The 27,974-nt window shown below is 33.4% G+C and overlaps 1 protein-coding gene across 1 annotated transcript in view; it reads left to right on the top strand.

Annotated features, from left to right (window-relative positions):
* Positions 1-27,974, top strand: part of LOC111631527 (E3 ubiquitin-protein ligase RNF126-like) — a 99,161-nt gene that overhangs the window by 15,086 nt on the left and 56,101 nt on the right. The window contains exons 4-5 of the mRNA XM_023375783.1: positions 12,751-12,797; positions 21,722-21,746. Coding sequence (XP_023231551.1) covers positions 12,751-12,797; positions 21,722-21,746 — 72 coding nt within the window. The remainder of the gene's footprint in view (positions 1-12,750; positions 12,798-21,721; positions 21,747-27,974) is intronic.

Below are 27,974 nucleotides of genomic sequence, written 5' to 3'. Positions count from 1 at the left end.
TGTATCGTTAAAAATTATTTTTTTATTTTGTACAAACAAAATAAATATATTGAAAAATATAAAAACAATAAAAAATTATACTTTAGAAGTTAATTTAGTATCAAAAACATAAAATATTTGAGTAGTCCAAGACATAGCCAAAGATTGCAGTGCCACAGCACTGGTGAAAATTTAAATTTGCCAACTGGAATTCTTTCGGATAATTGACTTTCAGATAAACGACACTCTACTGTAATTATTTAGACTGTTATGTTACCAATTACCTATTATATGTATACTGGAAACTCATATTAATGTTATAGAAGCTTTGAAGATGATATCCCAACTAAAGAATCAAAAATATAGTTTTGTTTGTATACCAATCAAAATTATGAAAATTAAAATTAAGTAAATGAGATCAATATGAAAATTTTCTGAGCCATTGATAATTTTTTTCTAATGGATAGTGTATTTTTCTATAAACTGAAAAAAGTATTTTCTCAGTGGAAACAGATGTAACTAGAGAAATGTAATAATATATAGTCAATTTTGCATAAGTTGTCATAAGTATAATTAGACACTGTCAGTTAAGTATAGTAATACCTCGACTTACGCTACCCTGAATATAGAAACATCCAATGATTGCCTAAATGATCGGGCTACAATTTGGCTAATTTTAAATAATTAATACAAAGTAATTTAGTTAAGAGATGGTGCCTAATGCCTACCTACTTCTAGTAGCAAATTACTTTTTATTAATTACTAGCTGCAAGGGCCCGCTTTGCTGTGTTTTTATTTGTTTGTACATTTGTATGTAATATAGTTTTTTTTATATATAAAAGACTGTTTTTTTAAGTAATCTAGCTGCAAGGACCTGCTTCGCTGGGCAAAAAGTAACGATAGTGAAGATTAAGATAATTAAATTATAGCCAATCTTACCTGTTTTCACAGAATGCAAGAATTAGGTCCCCTGTTTCCAGACAGAACGTCTCCTGTTCACGTCCAGTCAAACAAACTATTTTCAATTTGATCAACTGTCTGGAACGGTTACAATCATTCTATAATCAAACAAATTCAAATTTAAAATGGTTCGAACATTTTTAAAATAAAATTGAAATAGAAAATCTTTGACGTCAACCACTTTAAACCCTGTATCTCCTGCACCCTTATAGCTATCGAGACGCAACCACCATAGTGCACGAATGGAGACTTGGGCTACTACCACATACAAACACCATTCACATGCGATTTGTAGTTTTGGCTGAAAAGTGAAATATAGGGACACACACGTCCATTTTTATATATATATATATATATAGATTTAAAATTAGCTGAATTGTAGCCCTATCATTTAGTTGATCGTTGGATGTTTCTACAAAGGAAATTTTACACCATGGTGAATTTAAGTCAAAACTAATGACATCACTCGTGTTGAATGGAAAATGTAAATTATGTGGTCATTGTTATACCATGCTTCAGCCAATGATGTTCTGCATATTTTTAGTCATGTGATTTTCTCAAAGTTGTCCATCTGTGTGTGTCTAATCTATGGAGCCAGCAGCATGGCATCATAGAAAAATTGTTTTATGTATGTGTCTTATGTTTTTCAGCAGGTTTTCTCTTACACAGTGATTTCTTTTTCAGAATAAGATTCCTGTATCCTTTCCTTATAATCAGAAGATTGATTACTATTATACAGTAGTTTATTTCATGTATCTAAAATGCAATTCATCATTAAGATTATTAATGTGTAATTTAAAAAAATATTTAACAAAACAATATAAACCATATTCTAGCAAAACACAGATGAAATTGTGTTTGTTATTGCCCTGAATCTCTACACTTTTGTCTGGAATTTACCTGGATATACACACAATTTAATCAAGTGCATTGATATCTGCATTACAACAATGATACAAAAAATACAGTCACAATAAGAAACCATTGAAATACATAAAGAAAACACATACATTGTAATGATTTTCTAAAGTTATTGTTGTGCATCTAATTACAAAGTGAACCATAAATTAATGCACCAAGCATCTCCAGCAAATAGCTGGTGAATTTATTTGTGGATTCACAAAAAGTAGAACAAAATGATACATAAATTCAGGCCTGATTAACAAAATGATACATAATTCAGCCCTGAATTAACACAGAACCAACATCAGGCAACATAGAATTAACAGAACAACATAGAAAAAAGAACACCATTTGCCAGATGAGAAAAAAAAACTAGAACAAAATTCTTTCCAAAAAAGCTCAACAGAGAGAGAGTGCATCTTCACAGTAGATTTATCTATATATATAAAAATGAATTTATGTCTGTCTGCTGTCTGGCTGTCTGTCCTTCATGCATTACTATACCATTTATTTGATTGCCATGAAACTTTGGGAAGTTGTTTAACCTATTTGATGTTGAAATTTTTATTTGTTGCCTGTGACACCATGTTGAATTTTTGTCTATGTTAAGCTTAAATTTTTTTTTTTAAATAATAATCGTGTTTACTGTATCGTAAAAAATTATTTTTTTATGTTTCACAAACAAAATATATATATTAAATAATATAAAAACGAAAAAAAATTATTTTAAAAGTTCGTTTTGATATAAAAATTGTGACGTTAAGCGACATCTAGTATCAAAAACGTTCCGATGTAAACATGGAAACATTCGGGTTCGCTCACACAGGTCAATGAGGTCAACCCGAAAATTTTCGGGATCAATGTAGAACAGGTTAATACACTCCCACTAAGGTTTCTGGCATAGTACATTTATCCTATGATAGATGGCATGCATGTATACAAGCATTTCATCGTGAGCATTTCAGCACGGTTAGGAGTTGAAACTTGAAATTTGGTACACAGTTAAGCCTGATGCACACATGCGGCACAGCAAGGAAAAGCGGTGTCGCAAATGCATCTTCACCATGCGGCAGCAATCCGCTTACATTTCGACACATGCGTTCAGTATTCAAGATGGCAAACGATACCGATATTGTCACTATCCACGTGTTTACAAATTTTGTTTTGTATGGCTTGCTTTATTTAGTTAGAAGATTTTGTCGAAGATTTGAACGAATATTTTAGATTATAGATATTTTCTTGATTGATAAAGAACTGGTGTACAAAATACGCTTATTCCTCAATAAAGAATACCATTTCGAGTAAGATTCGGTTGTTTTGTTCTTTGAATTAAATTTTATATGATTATTTGTGTAGAATTTGTGTTAAATTTATTATCCTTTCCTCTTTATTCTGATGTCAGTTATCTCAGTTAACCGCATTGAACTTTCCGCAATTAAAACACCATGTGATTGTATTTTCTCAAGTGACTACCGGATGAACTGTTATTGGCTGATAGAAACGCGTCTTGGCGGTGGTTGCCACAAAAGATAAAATTCAACCAGCTTTTGCAGCATGAGAAAAGTGGCACAAAATTGACTTCTGTGGCGAGAAAAAGTGATGTCATCCTGCCGCTTTTCCTTGTCGTGCTGCATGTGTGCGTCTGGCTTTATGGTATGTCACGAGAACGCACACTAACAAGGGATTTTTTGAAATCCCCCCGCGGGGAAAGTGGCAGGATTAAGGCTTCAACAATGGAAGTGTTAAGAGAAAGTAACGTGCAAGATTTACAGGCGCAGATGCGATTTTTTGCATTAAATAGAATTATAACTTTAGACCTATCTAAAAATTTTCTAATTAGTCTGGAAATAGGGGAACCTAATTCTTGCATTCTGTGAAAACGGGTAAGATTAGCTGTAATGTAATAATCTTAATCTTTGCTATCGTTACTTTTTGCCTAAGCAATGCTGGACTTATCTGCTAATTTAAAATATAAAAAAAATATCATCTGCTGGTCCGAACATCCTCCCCCCATTGATCTACTAGATCAAAACATATCCAAGGCATTTTACAGCTGACAATTACAGAAAGTTTAAGAACTTAATGGAAATGAACATAACTTTACAGCAGGGCGTTGCAGTTCAGCACTGGCTGTTTTCACCTTAGCTACCTGAACCAGACCATTAGGTCTTGGAGATAGTCCGATTACTCGTCCAAGTTTCCAACACAACAGTGGGATGTTATCTTCCTTGATGAGCAACAAGTCATTGAGGCAAAGATTGGGTTTGACATCTGTCCATTTCTTGCGATGCTGCAGTTTGCTGATATATTCAGTAGACCATCTGTTCCAGAAGTGCTCCATCATTTGTCGAAGATGCTGCCAGCTGGAAAATCTGCCAACAGGTAAGAACAACAGAGAAGATTCGGGAATAGAGCATAGAGGATGACTAATAAGAAAATGACCGGGGTTAATGGTTCTAAAGATTGTGGATCAGCATTGAATTTAGAATTTGAGCCAGTTTACTTAACTTTAATGAAGACAAAACTTTCTTCAGCAAATGAGAGAGTAATAAAGCACCACACAGCTCTAATCTAGGGAGAGATTGTTGCTTAATGGGAGCCAGTCTAGACTTAGATGTAATTAAAGAAACAAGAACTGAATCATTATCATATATGGACTTGATGTACAAACAAGCACCATAAGCTTGTTCTGAAGCATCAAAAAAACCATGGAGCTCAACTGTCTTGAGACTAGAAGAATTAATTTTCTGCTAACATGAATATCATTCAAATAGTGTAAATTCTCATATATCTTATTCCATTCATTGATAACAGTTGTGGATAATGTTTTGTCCCATCCAAGTTTTAGTAACCACAATTTTTGTATAAGTATTTTGCATTTAATAATTACAAGATCCAATAGATCAATAGGATCAAAAATGGATGATATCACGACAACAAATTGCACTTAGTTAACTTAATTGTAGGCCTTACAGTAAATTGAAGTTGAAAACAATCAGTACCTGGATGCCATGTTACTCCTAAATCTCGAACAGTCTGATCACCAATTATCTTACAATCATTTAAATTTTCTCTCATTTCAAGCTCAACATTTTGTGTTACTTCATCATGGCTTGATAATCACTTTCTTAGAGGAAATCCAGCAGTTGCAAGTAAATCAATTAGCTGATGCTGTAACATCTCAGCTTCTTCAATTGTAGCGGCTCCTTCCAAGTAATCATCTACATAGAAATCAAAATGTATAGACTCTGCTGCTAGTGGATAGGATACCTCATTTTCATCTGCAAGTTGTTTAAGACATCTAGTTGCTAGGAAACTAGCAGGACTAGTGCCATATGTCACAGTAGTCAGTTTGTAAGATTTTAATTTTTCACTGGTGGAGTTTCTCCACAAGGTTTTTTGTAAACATCTATCTCATGGATCAACTAATATTTGGTGATACATGTTGGCAATATGTGCAGTCGTTGCTATTGTATATTTTCTAAATCGAAGAATAATGGAATACAAGTCTTCTTGGATAACAGAACCAATACATAAAATATCATTGAGAGAATAGTTATTAGAAGGCTTTGCAGATCCAACAAAGTCAACTCTAATTTTTGTTGTAGAACTGGTGGGTTTAAACAGCATGATGTTGAATAAAAATTTCAGGAGTTTCATGGAGGATCTTAGAAGGTTCCATATGACCTAATTTCAAATACTCACTCATAAACTGTATGTAATCTTGGTACAACTTTTTATTAGATTTTAATTTTTTTTCTAGCAAAGTCATTGTTTTTCTGGCTTGCTCAAAGGAATTTCCTATAGTAACCTCTAATCTAACAGGAAGCCTTACAACAAATTGACCATCAGAATTTCTTTTAGTATTTTCTATAAAATGTTGTTTACAAAATTTGTCTTCCTTTGTCTGAGGAATTTGCCTTATTTCCTCAAGTTCCCAAAATCTTCTAAGTTGATTGTCAAGTAAATCACACTTACTTATACAACTCATGACACTCCTTGAACTAGTAGAACAATAAGTTCGTATTTGACCAGAAATAACATAACCAAAGAGAGTGCTGAGCAATGTAGGGTGGCCAGTATGAATAGTATGACCAGTAATAACATCAAAGAAAATATCAATACAATGTTGGATGGTAAGTTACAACCTTTATAACAGATTAGTGAACTAGGCACTAAACTAGTAATATTATCCAGTACTGCACAGTTAACTTTAAATTCAATGCTATTATTTCTGGATCTAATTTTTATTAAACAGGTATGCAAAATCTTAGCAGCAGGAATGTCATTGATTTCATTCACTGAAAACTTATTCTTAATTAATGGTATGCCGAACTTCCTAACCAATGAACTAGAGATAAATGATATTTGACTTCCAGAGTCCAAGATTCCATGACACTTGACCAATTTTCCATGTCTGTCAGCAACATCAACTAAAACTGGGCAATAATGCACTTGGACTAGTCATATACAGGGTGTATCAGAATAACGCTTTAAAAATTTCGGGGATTGTAGAGGATAAAATTTTGAACATTTTGATATAAGGAACCTATAGCCAGAAATGTGATATAACATTTCTACAGCACTTTGCACGTTCTGTACGGTCTGTATGCTGAACAAAACAGCAGAATACAGTATTTATGAATTTATGACAAGTTTTATTGACAAAACAGTAGAGTACAATCAAACTGTACATCAAATCAGTGGCTGCACTACTTTAGAGTAACTGTTCAATGTGATGACCACCAACTTCGACTCACGTTGACTAGCTGTGTGTTTACAGCACAGTGCCAGTGGATGCAAGGGATGATCTGAAGGACGACAAGCACTAAGTACACAATGTCCTGTACACAGGGTCAGTTAGACCACTGTAGTTGTATGTTTACAGTCTTCCATCCACAACAATAACATGATGTCAATGGACGGAAGGGTAACTATCAAAGTGAAGGGCGGTCAAGCACTTCCTATCACTGTAGACACTTTAGCTCAAATTTCTGGCTGTTGGTTCCTTATATCAAAATGTTCAAAATTTCATCCTCTACAATCCCCCAATTTTTTAAAATGTCATTCTGATACATCCTGTATTTACCCTTTACGCTAGTGTAACTTGATATACCAGAATTAACACAGTAATGAGTAGGACTGCTCAATTCAGTATTATCAATATGCAACAGTTGATTATGTTTGCCCTTACAAATAGTACATCTAGCCCTACACTTTGAAAATGCATGGTTCCCCCTTTAAACAACAAAAACAGATGTTCTTGCTTTAAAGAAAATGTTTCTTTTCCTCACTATTAATTGCATTGAATTGTCTACATTCTTTCAGTACATGTTTAGACTTATTACTGTATTTGCAAATTTCACTATTCACATTAGTAGTGAATGATTTACCAGTAGTTAATTTGGTTTTGTTTTCTTTTATACAATTAGCATTGCTTTTAAATTCAATGATTTCTAGTGCCTGTGCATTAGCTTCTAGGAAGGTAACTAGTTCTTCCAAGAAATTGAATTTATCAGCAGCAGTCTTCAGCTCTCATTCTTGCCTGTCTTGTCACTTTAATCTGTCCAAAACAGTTTTCACAAGAATTATATCATGAAGTGGGATTTCAGGATTCAGTGATTTCAAAGCTGCTTTATTACTAGTTACTTGATTTACGAGAAATCTGTATTCACTGCTACTGCCATTTTTTACATTTGACAAATTTAATAATTCCTTAACATAATTTGCTGCAATAACCTTGTTATTATTGTAACATTGAATCAGAAGATCCCAAGCAGTATCAAAGGTATCTTCTGTGATAGACAAACTATCCAATAAACCTTTAGGTTCACTTATTAGTGAAGAAACTAAGTACAGTAATACCCTGAACTTACACGATAGGTGGGACTGAGCAATAACTGCGTAAGTCGAATTTGCGTAAGTCAGGGTATAATTTCGCAATTTGTGTAAAATCCAAGTCAGATGTATGTAAGCTAATAAATGTTCTAATTAATCTTATCTTGTCTTTTGGTTCGTTCACGGTTACAATAAATCACCACATAGAGTCTCTCGAGTCTCTGTAGATATAACAAGTACAGAAATAAATAACACAAAATAAATTGTAGTTATGTGTTGATTCTGTGTGACATGTCCGAACATGCAAGCTGAACAATATTGTGGGGGAAGTGAGTAATCAAGAGTTGTGTGGCGCTCAAACAAAAGATGAATCAATGAGATTTGAAAATTGTGTAACTCCAGGGTAGCGTAAGTCAAGGTATTACTGTAATGATATTTTTGAATTTTGCTTAAGGCTTCATTATTTAAAATTAAACTTGTAAAAATATCTCTAGATTGAATCCATTGCCTAACATTGCCATCAAAGCATGGAATACTGATAGTGGGTAGTTTTATCAAGTGATTTGTAGTTAGAGTGAACTGACTCTGGAGGTGAAGGAAGACCTAATCTGGTATCAGAGTATAATTAATTGTGATTCTAGAGAGTGGTAACTTGTTATAAATTCCTTCCAAGCAGTATAATGTTCTGGATCTTCAGAGTTTATTTAGAGTTGATTTTGAATATGATTGTAAGGTCATGTTGCCACAATAGTCGTTGAGGATAGGAAGACAGTTAATGTTGAGTGGTTTATCACCATTTGTCTTCCTCAAGTCTTTCAAGAAATTCATAAAGAACAACCTAAAATAGGCCTTCGTGGACTCTTGCTGCATCTCAACCTTACAGTAGTGCATACAACAACGAGAACGGTAGTCTACTTGATCAACTGCCAATGCAGTTGGTCACCCATTCACCTTAAAGTCCAGATTCAGCATTCAGCAACTTTTTTCTATTTCTGAAAGTCAAGGTGATTCCAAGGGATGTCATTTTGGGAATCCAGTAGAGGGAGCTGCTGTACACAGAGACCTTGGCAGACATCTTAGAAGAAGAATACTGTTGGTGCTTCCAGAGCTGGTTCTCCTGCATGCAGTGCTGCATCAAGCACCAGGGAGAGTACTTTCAGAAGATATGAGGACAAACAGAAGGAAACAACAAACAGGATTTGGAAACTTTAGTGTGACCTCTGTATATAGTACCTGACTACCACATGTACCAACATTTGACAAAACTATAATTTTCAAATTTATTCATTGTTTTGTTAAGATAACCAAGTGTTGCCATGTACAGTACATTAGCTAGTTTAAATATATTAATAAAAATAATCTAAAACTTTTTCTACTTTTAGTTAGTTTTGTATACAATGCATTACAGTTCTACAGAATGAAAAGAATTCTGCATAGGTATTGTGATGTAGTTACACAAATTACTCACTGGTAATTTTTAAATCTGTTAACATGAATTTACATGTGTTGACTGGATCAAACATACTAGTTAAAACAATTGGATTACTTTGAATATATTTGAATAAGAGTACTTACACTGACAATTATTATTTTTTCACTGAATAGTGTTGCCACCTTTTCAAAATCGTTGACCCGGACGGCAGGTCAGGTTTGTTCGAACAGAAATTCCTGATGCATATGCAATGTCATTTTACAATGCAAAGAATTATGTGCATGCCGGTTGTAAATCAGTTAGAGTTAGGGACTAGGGACTTGCGTAGAAGTAATGTAAGTAACATCAATTAAAAAAGAACCGTACAGACATGTACGGTTCTTTTTTAATTGATGTTACTTATTACAATTGTACAGACATGTACGATTTGTACATGCAAATAAAAAAAAACAAAAGGTCGACAGGTTGCACATTACACATTGGAATAAACAGACTAACATGGCAGAATTGCAGATGAGTTTCAGTGAGTGTGAGTTCTTTCACTGTTAAAATAGTGTAAATGTGTAAAAATATTTGCAAGAACTTTGTTTTATCGTAATTTCACAATTTCTATGAAATTCCCGGACAAAATTAATTGCTCACCTGGACAGTGAGTCAGACTGTCCGGGTGAAAACCAGACAGGTGGTAACACTATCACTGGACCTAAAGTAATCAATTTCTTTGCAGTATTTCTTTATGAATTATTATTTTTTTTTCTGTAGGTCTTTGTAATTATGATACCTTTCTTGGTATTTTCATGGATACAGTAAACCATTACTAACTTGGATCCAACTTTGCATAACAGACAAATTTTCTCAAAACAGTAATTTAAAATTTTTTGACAATAGGAAAATTATAATTAACCTTTATTGTTCAACCTACTAAAAAAAATAACATTTTATTATAATGTTTTAAACTGCAATATCTCATTTCAAACTTGTGCTAGATTCAGTTTATTTTCTGTTTTTAATCACAAACATATTACAGTTTATGATTCTTTAAATTTTTGTATAATACAAATTGAAAATAATAATTACATTTTACAAAAAAAAACAAAAAAAATTTATTTAAACAGATTGGATGAATTCTTTACATCAGTTACTTACATATATATTTTCTTTTAAACAAAACAAACTGCAGCTGTCTAGCTGGAGCTGAGAGAAGTTATAGCCATTATTTACACTTCATCTCTAATTACACTCTTAGGAGGTGAGTGGATGAGTCATGTGAGGGTCAGTTAAAACAAGTTTTCTTTCAGATAATGTATAATAAACATTATTTTTATTTTTTAATAAATATAAAATACAATGCATTCACAAAGAGTAAAAACCTTTGTCTTTGCTTTTCTTTCCATCATTGCACACCATCAGTAGTCCATTAAACAAGCTAGCACTTCAAAGAGGTTTGAAGAGAATTGCTCAGTTTTTTCTCATATAACTACAAGAATTTAACTATTGAATTCTATTGACATTGAATGATACATTGGTTAATCAACTGCAGTTGCTATGGAAATATGATGTAGAATCAGTTTAGTTGGGTCTATTGGTTTAATGTGAATTTGTCTTTGGTGTACTGATTTTTCTGCTTCAATAATTCATTTCTGCCATCAAATGTTTTCTTTTACCATATAAAAATATTAAAAATTAAATTGAAGACACAGTCTGTTGAAAAGGAATCACTATTTATTCACTTTCAATGTTTCAGAATACAAAATTTTGATGGCCAAGTAGCCTACAAAAGAAGGTCAGTTGTCAAAAGTTTGTATTCTGGAACATTGAAAGTGAATAAATAGTGATTCCTTTTCAACAGACTGTCTTCATTTTAACTTTTAAACTTAATTGCCATCCAACTAAATTTCTACAAATTAATATAAAAATATATAATAGATTACATTACTAAACAAAGTTAAACAATATTTTAGGATATTTCTATTTAATTACTGGGGGACTATACCTCCTGACCACTGTAGGAGGCCTAATGCCCCATTGGCATCACTTGCTTGCCCCACAGGCTTTGCCCACTTGTTCCCAATATGCATAACAAAAAATTTCTGATGATGATTGACCTATGAGGGGCTAAGTCCCTTGGCTCATTTTCCACTTGCATTGCTCAACTCAATCCTTGCTTGTTTCACTCTCCCTTTATTGCCTTTCTTGCATACCCCACATCTTTTGCACAGATTTGATTATAAATATTGGTTTCTGTTACATTTGATCTATTAAATGGAGGTAAAAAAATATATTTATAATCACACACAGTTGGGCAGACAAAAGATTTTGATGGCTCAGAAAATTCTAGAAAGATTAAATTTAACATAACTGTTGAAAGTTAATTATTATTTTCTAAGTTGAATTAGTGTTATTAATATTTATTTAATCGAAATTACTCTTTTCTATTAGTATAGTATAAAAACATTTTATTCTGTCTTTATGTAATTGACAATTTCTATAATAGTTATAACTGTTCTCTGATTGCCAAAATTTATTCATTTAAAAATATCTGTAGACTATAAGGAATTACTTAGTGCAGATAAAACATTTTTTAAGGTCTTTATCATCTGAACTCCAGATCCCATCTGTAGCTCATCTTTAATCCAGAAGAGACTATGAAAGAATCCAAATAATCACACAAATAACAATTCATACTGTATTTTCACAAATTGACTGGCATGTTATATATATAACTGGGAGAGACCAGCATGTTGAAAACTTCAGGGTTACTGACATGCCTAAAAAATAAAATTAGATTTAACAAAACTAGTTGTTAAAAGTAAATGTTCTTCTGAGTACAGTAAAGTAATAACATTGCTATTTGACTGACTGACAACCAGGAAGGGAGATTTTGTTTACAGGGTAATAAAACAATTAGCAGTTAATTGACATTAGTAGCAGTAGTTAGTCAGGTGGGCTGTACTGACAGTCTGCCAAGAAAATAATAAAGTTTTACTGGTACTACTATGACCTTGAAAAATATCACCTTTCTCTCAAATTTCACACAGATGTTAATGGTATAAGTTGAGATAATCTACAGGGGTTTCTAAAATTTGATATGTTTACTTTTGCATTTTTTGATCAAATTACAATAAAATAAACAGAAAAAAAGCATTTTTTGTATTACACAAATATTTTATATCCTTAGAAATAAGACCAAATACAGAAATTAAACATATAATCATAGTTTTTGATTATAGAATAAAATTAGAACAATTTTAACAATTTTAGAATAAAAACTGGCATCTACAAGATGCTATGCAACATAATTCTTTTCGGTTTTGGATTCCATCTGTGATCCACTCTGCAGCAGAATACAGGTGGGATTCAAAGCTGACAATAGCTGCAAAATGTTTTATCTGAATAAATTAGTGATTCCTCAAATCTTTTAAGCATCTTTGTTTTTGGATGTATTGTATGTTCCACTATGTAATGTTAATACATAAAATGTTATTGTTTTGGAGTTCAGACACAGTTTGTTTATTGCATATATAATGAAATTCACACTCAATATTATATTTTGTTACATTTCTGTATGACTTCTTATATTTATTTATTTACTGTTACATTTAATGTTCAAAAATTTTACATAAATGTTTTTTTTCTAGGTTTTTCAATCTACAGCAGCTAATAACTACGCTTCTTGAAAGAAGAGGTAAGAAAGTTTTTGCTTTGATAATCCAATCATTTGATAAAACTTGTAGTTTTAATAAAATTTGAATGTATTATGTTTGCAAATGTATGTTCCACTCTTATATGGATATGAGTAAAACATCTCATTGGAATTGGACAATGTATTAACTTAAAAATATACACCACAGTTGTGTTGCTGGATATATCTGAGGCTGTGGTGTATGCTTTTATGTTAATACATTGTTTGGTTTCAGTGAGAGAAGAATTTTTCTCAATGTATGACTCAGTCAGCTAAAATTTATAGGAAGTTCATCTTAGACCTAATGGTGCAGTAAAACTAAATCTAGTAAATAAAAATGTTGGATGAATAATAAATAATTGTTAATTGTCCTTGCACTGTTTTTTATTTTTAATGTATTAAGTTTTTTATTTAATTTAATTTTTATCATTTAAACAATATTTTACAACTAAATGTAACATTTAGACAACAATATATAAATAGCTTTCTCTGGCACAGCTTTGTTCCAACAACCTTTCTTACTTTATTCAATAAATGTCTGGAGCTTGGGCACTTCCCTACAGCCTAGAAATTGGCCTCTGTCAAGCTCATTATAATACAAGTACCCTTACAGGACCTCCACTTCACACGAGAGCTACCGGCCATTTTCACTTTTGCCAATCATCAGTAAAGTATTGGATGTCCTCATGGTAAACAGGATTTCCATCGTTATGAGAGTAAAAATCTCATTAGTAGTTATCAATATGGGTTCCGTAGGGGCAAGAACCCCACGTTGGCTCTTGCTAATCTGGTGGCCTATATCAAAAAGGGAAAGGAGGACAATAAACATACCCTTATGGTTGCTATTGACTTTCATGGTGCTTTTGACCATGCCTTGTGGCTGGCGATCCAAGCTGATGTTCTGCACTCCGAGTGCCCAAGAAATGTCTACAACCTCTTGTCCAGTTACCTTTCTGACAGAAGTATTTAGAGTATTCATAATGGGACTGTCTTCTATGAGCAAAACATTAACAGGGGTTGCTCACAGGGGTCCAAAGCTGGCCCCTTTTTCTGGAATATCTTGCACAATAGTATCTTTTGTCTTACCAGCAAACTCCCACACAAACTCAACCCAATGATTCAGGCATGTGCGGACGACACAGTCCTCCTCATTTCCCATGCAAACCAGAAAGTCCTGCAGGCTAATATGAACAAAATTCTCAAATCTCTTTCTGAATGGACAAAAGAGAACAAGCTAGTTATAAATACCTATAAATGTAAGGGTATGGTCCATTGAAAGGACTAAAATCAAAATCAACAACGCTATCAAGTATCTTGGCCTTATCCTGGAACAAAGGTTATCATGGAAGGATCATGTTCAAATAATACATGACAAGGAAGTTAAAATCTGCCATTCTCTAAGGTCTAAACCTGGGGCTTAGATGCTAAAGCTACAAAGACCGTCTATCTAGGGGCTATTGTGCCATCTGTTACATATTGGAGCGAGATCTGGGGTAGTGCAGTTAATAGGATCCACATGGCTGCTATCTCTATAGCCAAGAGTTATAGAATTGCCCCCACCAGTTCCTCGCTATTACTGGTCTCCCCCATTGACCTGAAAATAAAAGAGATGATGTGGAAGTTCTTCCTCACCAACATAGGGCAAAAGGGTACTATCCTCAGCAATCTCAGAATGTTACATCCCGAGAACTCCCTGCCTCCTCATATCGCTGATCTAACTAACTCCATTACTGTGGCAGGCTTAGACAAGGTTTACAAGCACAGTGAGCTTCATCCAGTAATTAACATAAATGCTCAGTTCTACATGACCTCTGACAAGATTCCAAACAACCTAAATATTTACACTGACGGGTCTAAGTTAGAGGAAGGTGTTGGGGCTCCATTGTGGTTGCCGACAATAGGAAACAGTTATTGAAGAATAACTACTTTAGGCTAGCAAATCATTGTACCAACAATCAAGCTGAGTCTTATGCCATTTATAGGGCTCTGCTGTTCTTGGACTTACAGCGCAACACTGTAAAGAACCGAAGCATCAACATCATCACTGACAGTAGGGTGGCCCTTCACCAAATCTGGAACAGGAATGCTAACTTGACTATTAACCCCCTTATTAACCTAATTAACCCCCTTATTAACCTGCAACAGGAGATGCAGATTAATTTCTACTGGATCAAGGGCCACTACAACAACAGGAATGACAAGGCCACTCAATTGGCACAAACTGCAACTGGAAGAACTACCTCCATCTCTTACTCCCCACCTCCTGGATCTCTGAAAAGTTAAATTGGCAAACCGCTAGGGAGTGGCAGGACAAATGGGATTCTGGAGATGCTGGTAGGATCACCTACGAATTCCTTCCAAAGGTTACCTGTTCCACTAATGGGTGTCTGGCATCCTCCTTCCACCTAACCCAGTTGCTAACTGGGTACGGAAATTTCAGGGCCTACTTGAAAAGGTTCCTGAGAGTAGGTGATGGCAAGTGTACACACTGTCTCGAGGATGATGAAACTTCCTTATATCTGTTTTTCCACTGCCAGAAATATGAGAAACAATGCCTACAACTAGTGATCAACACTCACAAAGACAATCTTCCTTGACCCTGCCAACCTTCCATCCTGCTAGAAAACAACAGATACTACAAATACTTACTGGACTTCATTAAACCTCTGGATAATTTCAAGTATCATCAGACTCAGCAGAACCACACAAATTGAATTCTTCATTCCGGTTCTTCATTTTCTGGATGCTACTCTGTACCATCATAAAAGTGATGTCTCTCCAATTTTGTACTTTTACCGTGCCTCATATATATATATATGTTACCGGCCAAACTAGTTTATCTTACACATGTCAGGATATACTAGTTTAGCCTAGGATAATCTAGTTCGGCCTAAATACTTTAGACTTAACTAGTTTGACCTAGGCTGAACTGATTTATGTACTACAAATAGGTGCCAGTGTAAAAAAAAGTTATTTTGTGTAATTCGAAATTCCACCACAGTACACCTGGTGGTTAAAGATGGTTAAAGATAAAACCAACCTAACCGAAGCACTGCCATTGGGGTTACCTAGGTAANCAGGGTGGGTTAAAGTATACCTAGGTAACCCCAATGGTGGCACTTCGGACTGTTCGTGCTCCCAGTGGACTCCTCCCGGAGGGGAGCCGCCGGCAGGCCACCCATTGTTTAATGTCACTAGTTATTGATTCATGGTAGTTCTTGAATAAAAGAAAAAAAAACGTCTAATAAAACGTAGTTAACCTAACCAAACCAACCTAACCGAAGCACTGCCATTGGGGTTACCTAGGTAACCCCAATGGCAGTGCTTCGGTTAGGTTGGTTTGGTTAGGTTAACTACGTTTTATTAGACGTTTTTTTTTCTTTTATTCAAGAACTACCATGAATCAATAACTAGTGACATTAAACAATGGGTGGCCTGCCGGCGGCTCCCCTCCGGGAGGAGTCCACTGGGAGCACGAACAGTCCGAAGTGCCACCATTGGGGTTACCTAGGTATACTTTATACCACTCTGTAAAAATAAATAAAAGAATAAATATTTTATATGTTACACTAAGAAACACAAACAAGTTTATTTTCAATTTTAGTTTGACTTTAAAAGTTATTTTTATTATTTCGTTTGAATTTTTGAAAATATTTTCGAAAGTTAATTACCTTTAAAAGTGCATGGCTTAATAAAAAACGTACAAACTGATAAGTACTGATTAGCTCATTTTTATTTTATAGTTTTTTACAAATGTTGTGTCACCCTAATCAATACCGTTTTTTATAATTAAGTAGACTATGTTTGAATAAATATTGTTCATCTAACTGATTGCCTTTTAATTTTATTTTAACCACTAATATATTTAAATCAGGCCTGGCCAACCTACGGTCCGTCACATTATATTGTGTGGCACACTAAGCGATATTATATATCTATTAGAACTTTTGTTTTCTGTTTTGTGTATACTGAAACAATTAAATAAATGAAAATTTGCATGTGTGATTGTTATAATGCACGAGTGCAAGTACAAACTCTTCGTATAACAATGAAATCTTATTAATTTTGTATTTGTTTTACTTTTTTGCCTAAATTGTGGCCCATTACAATGTTACGCTTGATCAAAGTGGCATGCAAAACAATTTGGGTTGGCCAGGCCTGACTTAAATAATTCTAAATCAGTTCAGCCTAGGACAAACTAGTTAAGCCTAAAGTATTTAGGCCAAACTAGATTGTTTTAGGCTAAACTAGTATATCCTGACACACATAGGATAAACTAGTTTGGCCTAGAACAAACTAATTTGGCCTGAAATTGGGTTTGGCCGGTAACATATACGTGGTTTATCATACTGCTATTTTCCCGCATGGGAATTTCTGTAAATATTACATTGTTTTTATTTTGGTTCTGGCACAACACTTATGGGGACTCACTTCCTTCTGTTTTCTTTCCCACTATCTACCCACCTTTTCCTCCCTCATACTACTGTTATCCGTATCCCCACCCTACATTTCTACTTCTCATTCCTTTCTTTACTAAGGCTATGCTAACGGTGCGGCCTTTATCTTTTCCACCTATAACCTATAACTAAATGTAATTGATGTTTGAATCCATTACTTGTCATTGGAACTTGTTTGTTTTGGGTTTGTTCATGTAACACAAAAATATCTAGAAAAACACTTAATTGGAAATAAATAAGTTGATTCCTTGAATTATATAATAATTTTTTGTATTAAGTACAATGAAGTTTATAGTTTTAAGAGAGACTTTTGTAGAAAAGTAATTTGAAAAATTGTTTACCTAAATGCTAAATATAACAAAATGCATTTTGTTATATTTAGCATTAATTCATAACCAGTAAATGCATGTTTACTGGTTATGAATTAATGCAAATTTCCATGCAGTTGTAAATGTGGCCACATCTCTGGCATTTGAACATTTTCCCACACTCTTCTGCATAATCATTTCTACCCATTCTGCAGTAAGTGCATAAGAATGAGAACTGAATGAATTGAGTTGCATTTATTTGACATTAAGTTAAATTTGCATCAAAAGAAGAATAAAAAAAAATTATTGTAAATAATTCAAATCCCTTAACACATTAATAAATTTAAACAAATCTTGAAAACTAGATTGCTGCATAATATACAGCTGGCAGTTAACATGTTAAATACTTTGGTACTTTTGAAACAGTGCTTGTAGTTATTAGTAGTAATTCAAACACAAATAATTATCGTATTTATCTTCAGGCACTTGGCAATACTTATCATCAAGTTTTATTCAGTTGAATAACTGAATAAAACTTGATGATAAGTATTGCCAAGTGCCTGAAGATAAATACGATAATTATTTGTGTTTGAATTACTATGTTAAATACTTGCCATACAATTTACCAATAAACATTTTTGGCTTCTGAGAAGGATTTATTTGCTATCCAAGTGCTGGTATCACTCAAGTAAGTGAGGTACTTGTGTTCGGTTGTTATCCTCTTAATTTGGGATAATTCAGCTGTTAGGGCTTGCTTGTTTGGTTGATGAATGTGAAAATGCCCTTCTGTCTAGAGCAGTGATTCTCAAACTTTTTCGATCCACCTCCCCCTTTGTTCCATAAAGTTATACCCAACGCCCCCTAACCCATTTTCTCTTGTGTGAGAAAAAGATTGGAAATATTCTTAGGAAAACTTTTCTATGAATCTCACACTTTGTGCCCTTACTGTACATTGTTCTCATCATCTGGAAACCATTAAACGCAATGTTTCCTCTTATCAGCCCCAATTTTGCCTTTGGTCACCGTTCAATACCCTGCCTCCAGCGCCCCCTAGATCTATTCATCGCCCAGAAGGGGGCGTTATTGCTTACTTTGAGAAACACTGAGCTAAAATAAAAGTCAATGTGTTAGAAATATTCAAGTTGTGACCTTCAATAAAAAATATATAAAATGTCAACATTTTATATATATTCCGTCGAATTTTTATATATAGAATTTGTCTGCCGTCGCCCCTCTATATTTCCTTAACGCCCCCCCCAATTCTCTTTGAGCCTTCTACTGCCCCCCTGAAAGCCTCCAGCGCCCACAAGGGGGCGTTATCGCCCACTTTGAGAAACGCTGGTCTAGAGCATTTAAGACTGCTGCCTTGTATGAGAATGGGTTGCACTAACTGACTGGTATGTATGTAGGAGTAGCCAACGATTTGTGGTACACTGAAGTGTGGATGCTGGATCCTTCTATTCTAATGTTAACATCAGGAAAATGGACCTCCTCCACACTAGCCTGTCCATTCCTATCATCAAACCGAAAGGGTTATTGTTGATGGCTTGCATGAAAGCTGTCATATTGGGAACTTCCTCTTCTTCGATAAGCAGTGTGATCCGTCTATTCTGTACCAACAACTGGACAAGATAAGATATATTGCTAGCAAAAATTCACGAGAAGTCAAGAAGAAATTGAATAGTAAATATTATTGGTTATAGGAAACATCCCACCACAAACAAAGTAAAAACATTGAGTTCCATATTATAATCTTGCAAATGTACTAGCAAATATTTATCAAATAGTATCACGAGGTCCGAAACATATACCTATTCCAACGTTTGATTATGCACAACTCATTCCTCCCACCATTGCTGCTATAGAGAACACTTGCTGTCCAGAATTGCAACCTAAATTGGAGCTTTCTGCAATAACCAACATAGCATCAAACTGAAGTTCGAAATCCAGCAAATCAAATGTACAAGCTGCTCAGATAGTTAAATCATATCTTACAAGCAATCATTTAAATCTGTTAGTAGCACATAAAGATACAAGATTTGTGTTATGCAAAAACCAGGATTTCCTATCAAGATCCAATGAATTCCTTCAACAATCTGAATCAATTATACTAAAAGAGGATCCGACACCAACTATACTAAGGAAGACATGTAAGATTATTGCACTCACAGGGTTAACAGCTTCTTTAGCTGGTTCTCGTAATCCTCCAACATTGATTGCCCAAGATTATTCTTTGAAGTGAAGACACACAAACCTGCTTGGCCTTTAAGATCGTTGATTAACTCCTTGGGACTTTACCAATTTTTGATATTATTAATGTAATTAAATGTAAAAAATATTTAAAACTGAAAAAAAATGAAAGAAATGCGTTAATTTTGAAGAAAAAGCTTCAAACTTTATTTTCCATTGTCTCGCCTTTCTATGAAATTTGACACTGATGAGTCATTGTTTACACAGCTGGATGACCTTGAGAACAGCTAGTTTCGGATTTCCCGGGACATTCTCATAGACATCTCGGGGGGACAAGGGTTTAAAGTGGGGTGAATACTAGCTGGCCGTATATTTTTAAAAAATTCAAATTTTTATTGCAACTTTCAACCCCCCTGACTTAATTAAACGTATATATAATAAAATATATTAATTAAAAAATTAAAAAACTATTGGAGGTCGTTTTTGACATCAGAAACTAGCTTTAAATAACTTTACCAAAGTCAAATCCATGAACTAGAACTTTAGAACGATGAATGAAATTTGATAAAAAAATCGCATTAAAAAACAATTAAGCATTAATCGTGCATCATTAAAGGTAGATTAAAATCGCAATAAAATTTTTTCGTGCAGGGAAAAATTTTTGAAAAAATTTGGAGATTTAAAAAACATCCAAAAATTCTCAAAAAATAAAATTTTTTGGAGGGCCCAAACGACCGAGTTTTATGTAACACTATGGAACTTGCCCGAGTTATCTTGGGATAAGGGCTTAACAGGAATTAATAATTAATTAATTAACACTTAGCTGCTATGCCTTAGCATAGGGCATAGTAGTGCTCTCAGAGCAGAAAGAGGTCTAACTCCACAGGAAAAAAACATTGTATTATAATTAAAATACAAATAAAAGAATCTAATAAATGAAAATATAATATACAGATAAACCAACATTTATATTACTAAATAACACTACGTACAACATTAAACAATAATTATAAAAAACATTCATAAAAATTGATGATAAATTACCAGACATCATATCAATCCACACTTAAAGTTAATTCTATACTTCATATACACTGTTGTGCGATATTCAGTTCTTGATGGTGTTTTCATTTTGGTATAGTTGGAAGTTATAAACAATACAATTTGTAAAGCCTAATGGCTTTATGAATTATATGGTTTGATGTTAGGAGTAACTTTACCAACTGTTTTAGTCAACTTATACATTTACTTTTTTCTTTTAAATATTTTATGTCATGTAAAAGGGAGATCAGCAGTCAGTCAGTTTGATATAAAATATGATAATTTCAATTTCATGATGTATTAGATTTGATAAAGAATATACCAAACTACCACTTATAATTTATTATACACTCTGTATTATACACTCTGTATTATAATTTATTATACATGAACATACTGTAAGTTATTAGTGATGGTTTAGTCATGAACAGCCTAAAGTTTTGTCAAGTGCATTGTGCTTTTAAGGATCTTATATATTTCTTTGCATTTAAATAATATTCAGTCTTGGTTCAGTATTCAAAGTTTAATATTAATTTGATTCTAGATCTTGTGCAACGTGTGATACAAGCTTTGCATAATACAAACCAGTGTAAATTGTCCTCACATATCATACAATTGCTACTGCTTTACAACACCTAAAGTCAAAAAGAATAAATTCAGTCAGTAGCTAGCATTGAACCATAACTTTATTTCTCTGCAATAAGAGTTCTTGATAATATTTTCTAAGTTCTTTCAAATTTTATTTAAATGTAGCTGTTGTTTAAACTTTTTAAAAATGATTTAAAGCCAAAAATTATAGTTTAAAATTCTGAAAGTGAGTAAAAATTAATCTGAAATTATTTCCTGTTTATCTGATAAATTATCTGTATATAAATAAGCATATTTTAAAATATATAAATATTTTAATAAATGATTAAATTTTTTTATTTAGATAATACAGGTGTTCCCTTTCCTGGGTAAGTCCCAATCTTATTACAAATATCAATATCTTATCTATATTGTTCTTAATTTGATGATGTATTTCTGATAAATTATTAAATTTAAAGGTAACTAGAAACACAAAAATTGAAAGCTACAATTTATTACATATTCTAATTCATTAATGGGTACACTTCATACATTAGAGAGGTTGCGGCCAACGTTTTCATTGCAAAAACGTGTACGTCGGACATTCAGCGCCGCCTTCCTGTAAGCCTAGGAGTTTGACAATGGTGCTTGGAATGTCGAGCATGATTCCACTGACTATCCAAACACCATTGTCAAACTTCTAGGCGTACAGGAAAGCGGCACTGAATGTTTTCACGATGAACGTCGGCCGCAATCTCTCTATTATCTGATTTGATAGAATTACATATCAACACTTCATATTTTCAGTTAGGTAAAATTAGTTTTTCTTGATTTTTTTATTTATTTTTCTTTTCTTTTGAGAATATACAATAGATCACTCAACAGAAAACTTCTTGTTAATTTTCTTAGAGTTAGAAAATTGGAGATACAGAAATATTTGTTAATTATCCTCTGCCTGTAGAATTTTAAACTAGAGATGTATAAATAATCTATTGATTGAGTTCACTATAAAATAAATGCAATGTAAGTTTCTCTTTACTTTTAAATAAACATGGGAAAACGATTTTTTTATTTAATGTTGTTATATTATTGATTACTTTGTATATATTTTATGCATTGTAGAATCAACAGTGATTTGACAAGTTATGTAGAAGAGCAAATCTCCTCTTGGTATTTAACAGATTTGTCATTTATATTTTAAATACATTGAAATATTTGGACAGGATTCACACGTGTATAAACTAAGCTGTTAAATGAGTTAGATAACCACAATAATCAACCCTGGGGTAAAGTTAACTGCATCCACAAACCTGTTAATGGTGTGAAACTCAAATAAAAACAAAAAACAGTTGCTCACAATAGTTTCTGGATACAAATTCACTGAGTTCAGCGTTAATAAAGTTCCTTTAATATTGACACAAGTACTTTTGATGAGTGTATAACTGTCGTCTTCACTTTTGTCGTCTTTAAATTTAACTTTTTAAGTTCCTCACAAACACTTTTGAACCATAAATGGTTCTTCTTTAAGTGAATGGCAAAATTTCCAATGGAATGCAAGTAAAAAAAAGAACACAATTTGAAATTTGATTTGAATATGTGTTTCTTGATTCTTGACGTTGTCTTACTGGGCATGTGCACTTTATCTTGCAGCAATTGTCAAGATTTATAGGTCGTTGTCCATTAGCGCTTGCCACGCTATGGATAGGGTCAATTCCTCCTTGTGGTTGATACATGTGTAAATGAGGCTAGATCTATAGATACAAATGGCCTCCAATTACCTTAGATGCTTAGTGTTTCGTGAGGTGAGGATGATCCTTGCTTGGTTGAAAATTGGCTCTATGTCTGGATCACTGGCATAAATGGCAAGAGCGGTGGTGGTCTTCATGTGCTGTATGTCAGCTAGGTGCTGTTTCATTCTAACCCCCAAGGAGTGCTTAGTGGAGCCAATATAGATGAGGTCTTTATCACATCTGTAATCCTTAAGTGGGATACTGTACACTCCGGGGAGTCTATCCTGGTTGGGAGCATCCTTTCTGTTATGGAGGATGTCAAATACAGTTGGACATCTCCTGTATGCGATGCGAATGCAGTGCTTCTTAGCTATCTCAGTGTATAGTGATTTGAGATATGGGTTATATGTGACTGGGATCCTTTCTTCATCCTCAGGTTGGTTTTCACCACATGATTGGACTTGGACTGCGCATTGGGAACGGTGGAATCTGTTTATAAGCTTATAATTTTAACCTTAACCCTTTACCACCATCATTTTGTTTACGTTTATTTTGTAAATTGTCCAAGGGCGATATAGGTCAGTCAGGCGATATTATTTAAAAAATTCACCAAAAATCAAATTATCATTCATGTTCATATGAAAAAATCACATACATTTATTAACATCTTTAGTGTAATAGTTTAGAATAATTATAATTCCTTCCAATTCTTAATATCTATTAGCAAAAGGTGGCAACACTGCACTCTAAGAATAAACGGGCAGTTCTTTATAGCTCGTGCAGGAGTAAGTTGTCTCTCTTACTGCTGCTGTTTTGTTGTGTTGCAAATGTATTGTGTTTTTCATATTAAAAATCTGATTTTAATACTCACAATGTCAGCTACTAATGCTAAGAAGAAATGCAAACAATATTCACAGGAGTATTTGAAATATGGTTTTGTACCATCGTTTGCAAATTAAACTATTTCTATGTGCTTATTATGTGAAAAAACTTTCAGCAAAGATGCTATGAAGCCGGCGAAAATGAAAGACCACTTGGAAAGGATCCATTCTGATAAGAAAAACAAAAATTTTGAGTATTTCAAAATATTAAGAGAGAAATTGAGAGTTTGGCCAAATTTGAATACATATTTGAAGTCATCTCCTAGTGTCGATAGAGAAGAAGGACTGAAGACATCCTACAGCATCTCTCTTAATATTGCAAAGAAAGGCAAACCGTATACTATTGGTGCAGAGATTATGATACCAGCTATAAAAGATGTAATTGAAAATGTTATGAAGAAAGACTCTCAACTAGTTTTAAAATGAATACCATTAAGTGCAAATACTGTGCAACGAGGTATTGAGGAAATAGCCGATGATGTGGAAAGAACTTTGATCTCTGAGCTCCAGCATTGTAAGTTTGCTATTCAACTTTCGGAAGTTCAAATCTTCTCACAGCTTATGTTAGGTTTCATATCCCATTCCTAAATGACACTGTTGATGAATTTCTATGTGCTAAGTATCTTGAAACGGATTCAAAAGGTGAGAAAATTTTTTTATGTTTGCAAGATTATTTGAACAAGCACAGCATTTCTTTTGGGAATATTACTGCAGTAGCTACTGACTGTGCACCTGCTAGGGTAGGCTGTTACAGTGGATTTTTTTTTTTAAGGAAAAGGTTCCTAAAGTACATACTGTTCACTGTGTCCTACACAGGCAGCATCTTGTAGCCAAAAAACTGAGTGGCGAACTTCATCATACTCTAAAAGTGTGCATCAGGTCAATAAATAAAATTAAAGCTTATCCTCTCAATTCCAGACTGTTTGCGAAGTTATGTGAAGAAAATGATATTTTCTTCACATAACTATATGAATATGGAGAAAATGAAACTTTCAACCAATTACTTTTGCACACTGAGGTAAGGTGGTTGTCAAGAGGTGATAGTTTGCAGAGGCTTGTTGACTTGTACGACTCAGCTGAAGAGTTTCTTAGGAATGTGGATCCATCGCTATGTGACCAGTTAAAACAGTGCAAGAACCATCTGTTCTATTTGGCAAACCTTTATTCGAAATTTAATATAGTACAGAAGCATTTGCAAGGAAAAAACATTACAATTGTTTAAGCTCAAACAATCATAATGGCCTTTCAAGTAAAATTGGAGCTATTTAAATCTTCACTGGCATGATCCGATTTTAAATATTTTTCAAACTTGTGAGTACTAAAAGAAAATGAAAAGATTTCCGACCATGATTTAGAGATATATATTAAACATCTTGATAAATTAAGAGAAGACTTGGAGCATATGCATGTTCCCAAATGGTTTGCTACTCCATTTGATGTAAAAATAGATAGTGAAGGTAGTGAACCTGGCTTAGAAGATGAACTGATTGAAATATGTGTAGATCTCGAAGCTAAAGCATTGTTTAAAAATAAAAATCTCAGTGAATTTTGGAGCAATAACAATATTGCCACTAAATATCCCAAGCTCAGAGCAGAAGCTGAACTTTTCTTATTTGCATTCCCAACTTCATACATGGTTGAAGCTGGTTGTAGCCACGCAAACGCAATTTTGACAAAACAGAGGAACAAATTGAACTTGGAAAAACATGGTGATTTGCGACTAAAACTTACCAATTTTCAACCGAATATCAATAATCTTGCTGCTTCTCTTCAGACACATCTATCCCAGTAATATTGACTATTTTAATAAAAAGATATGTTAACATATTTTTAAGGTATTCAGTAGTAGTCGCAAAATGTGACAGTAAGAGGTTTTTCATCCAATATAACTTATGTTATGTTTTCAAAGATAACTGTGTATTTTATGTATTATGACACGTATGGTTTAAGAACTATAGGCAAATTTCCATCTATCCATAATTTTGCTATTATTTTTTAAGATTATAAATCAGTGAAAAATATCTCTCTTTTCTGTTAATGTTATTGAGTGGATTTTATAAGATATGGTAACTATAAATTCTTTTGTTGGGTTGTTATGCAGGTCTCCTTATTGCTTAACATCAGAAATGCAAAAAATGATTTAATGTTTTTGTTAAATGCATAATCTGGGGGTCGATAAGAAGGCAAATATTCTATAAAGGGGTGGATAAAAAGTTGGGGGACCCTTAATCTATATGAAGAAGGTTCTAATGGTGGTGGAAGAACATGTATTAATAAATCACATCCTTGTAACAGGCGAAAGCCTTATATGCTAAATAAACTTTGATGATGATGATGATACTGTAGTTAATTGTTGAGATGTTTGACTAAAATATATCTTTCAAATATCGTTTACAATTTTAAGTTAAAACTAGCAGGTGGGCCCGGCGTTGCTCAGGCAAAAGTAATGATAACTAAGATAAAGATTATTACGTTACAGTCAACCTTACCCGTTTTTACAGAATGCAAGAATTGGGTCCCCTTGTTTCCAGACTAATTAGAGAATTTTTAGATGGGTCTAAAAATATGTTCGATTTCACAGAATGCAAGAATTGGGTCCCCTTGTTTCCAGACTAATTAGAGAATTTTTAGATGGGTCTAAAAATATGTTCGATTTCCCGCAAAAACGAAAAAAACTGCATCTGCATATTGCACGTCGCTTTCTCTTAACAATTCTATTGTTATGTAACATTTCCATTGTTGACACTTCCATTGTTACTTAAAACTTTTATTGTTACTTAAAACTTCCATTGTTACTTAACACTTTCATTGTTGATGGAAGTGTTAAGCCTTAATCCTGTCCCTCTCCCCCGTGGGGAGGAATTTTGAAAAATCCCTTCTTAGTGTGCGTTCTCCTAATGTACCCTAACTGTGTACCAAATTTCAACTTTCAACTCCTAACCGTTTGGGCTTGTATCCATAATGTATATAGAAGTTTTAATCCTGTCTCTCTCCCCCGGGGGAAATTTCGAAAAATCCCTTCTTAGTGTGCGTTTTGTGACGTACCCTATCTGTGTACCAAATTTCAACTTTCAACTCCTATTTTTCTTTTTGAAACCGTGTCCTGTTTTAAATTTGTGGCGTAATAAACACTAGTATTGTGTCTTTAGAATAAAACACAATACTAGTGTTTATTACGCCATAAATTTCAACTCCTAACCGTTTGGGCTCTGCGCTTACTATTATTATTATTATCATCAACCCGTCTCGATTATATATTAGATAAAAATAAATATTGTCATTATATATTATAAAACAATCATAAACATAATGATACAGTTAAATTATTCCATTGATGTTAACAATCTGTTGATCGATATTGGACATATTTAATACTGCAAGAATTGGACCTATTATTGAATCCATAGGAATACCATCATTTTGCCTATAAAATCTTTTATTGCTCACAAAGTAATTATTCTCTAATACTAGAGGTACCATATCTATAATCCATTGTTGACAATTTTTGGTTTTTAGTGTATCTAAAATACTGTTTCATTTAATGGATGGGTACATACTGCTTATGTCTAAGGAAGCTATCCTGTATGTTGGTTCAAATTTTACAGTTTTTAATTTTCATATGAAGCAGTCAGTACTCTGTATGCTATAGTGTGATTTTTCTAGGGTGTTTAGATTTTCCTTCAAAATAAGCTCTAAATTATAAAAGGTATATCCTTTTATATTTACCAGAGGTCTATACGAGACTGGATCTTTGTGTTTTAACTCTGTAGATTAACTTCAGTATTCTGTTTTCACTTTTTAAAATAAAATGTTTTTCTGTCTGACTTATAAGGTTTTGCTTTCCTAGTTTATCAAATATTGATTTTAATTTTTTGTTTAATAGCTCTGTTGAATTATTATTAAGTTCATTATACATATTTGATCTAATAGTTGCATGTAGATGTTTTCATCTTGCTCATTATTCACAATTATCACCTGTTTTGTTTTATCTGCTTTGACTATTATT

The sequence above is a fragment of the Centruroides sculpturatus genome, unplaced genomic scaffold, assembly GCF_000671375.1.
Source record: "Centruroides sculpturatus isolate CEXI.00-Female unplaced genomic scaffold, Cexi_2.0 scaffold412, whole genome shotgun sequence".
In the NCBI taxonomy this organism is placed as follows: Eukaryota; Metazoa; Arthropoda; class Arachnida; order Scorpiones; family Buthidae; genus Centruroides; species Centruroides sculpturatus.
This window is presented reverse-complemented; position numbering and strand designations above follow the sequence as displayed.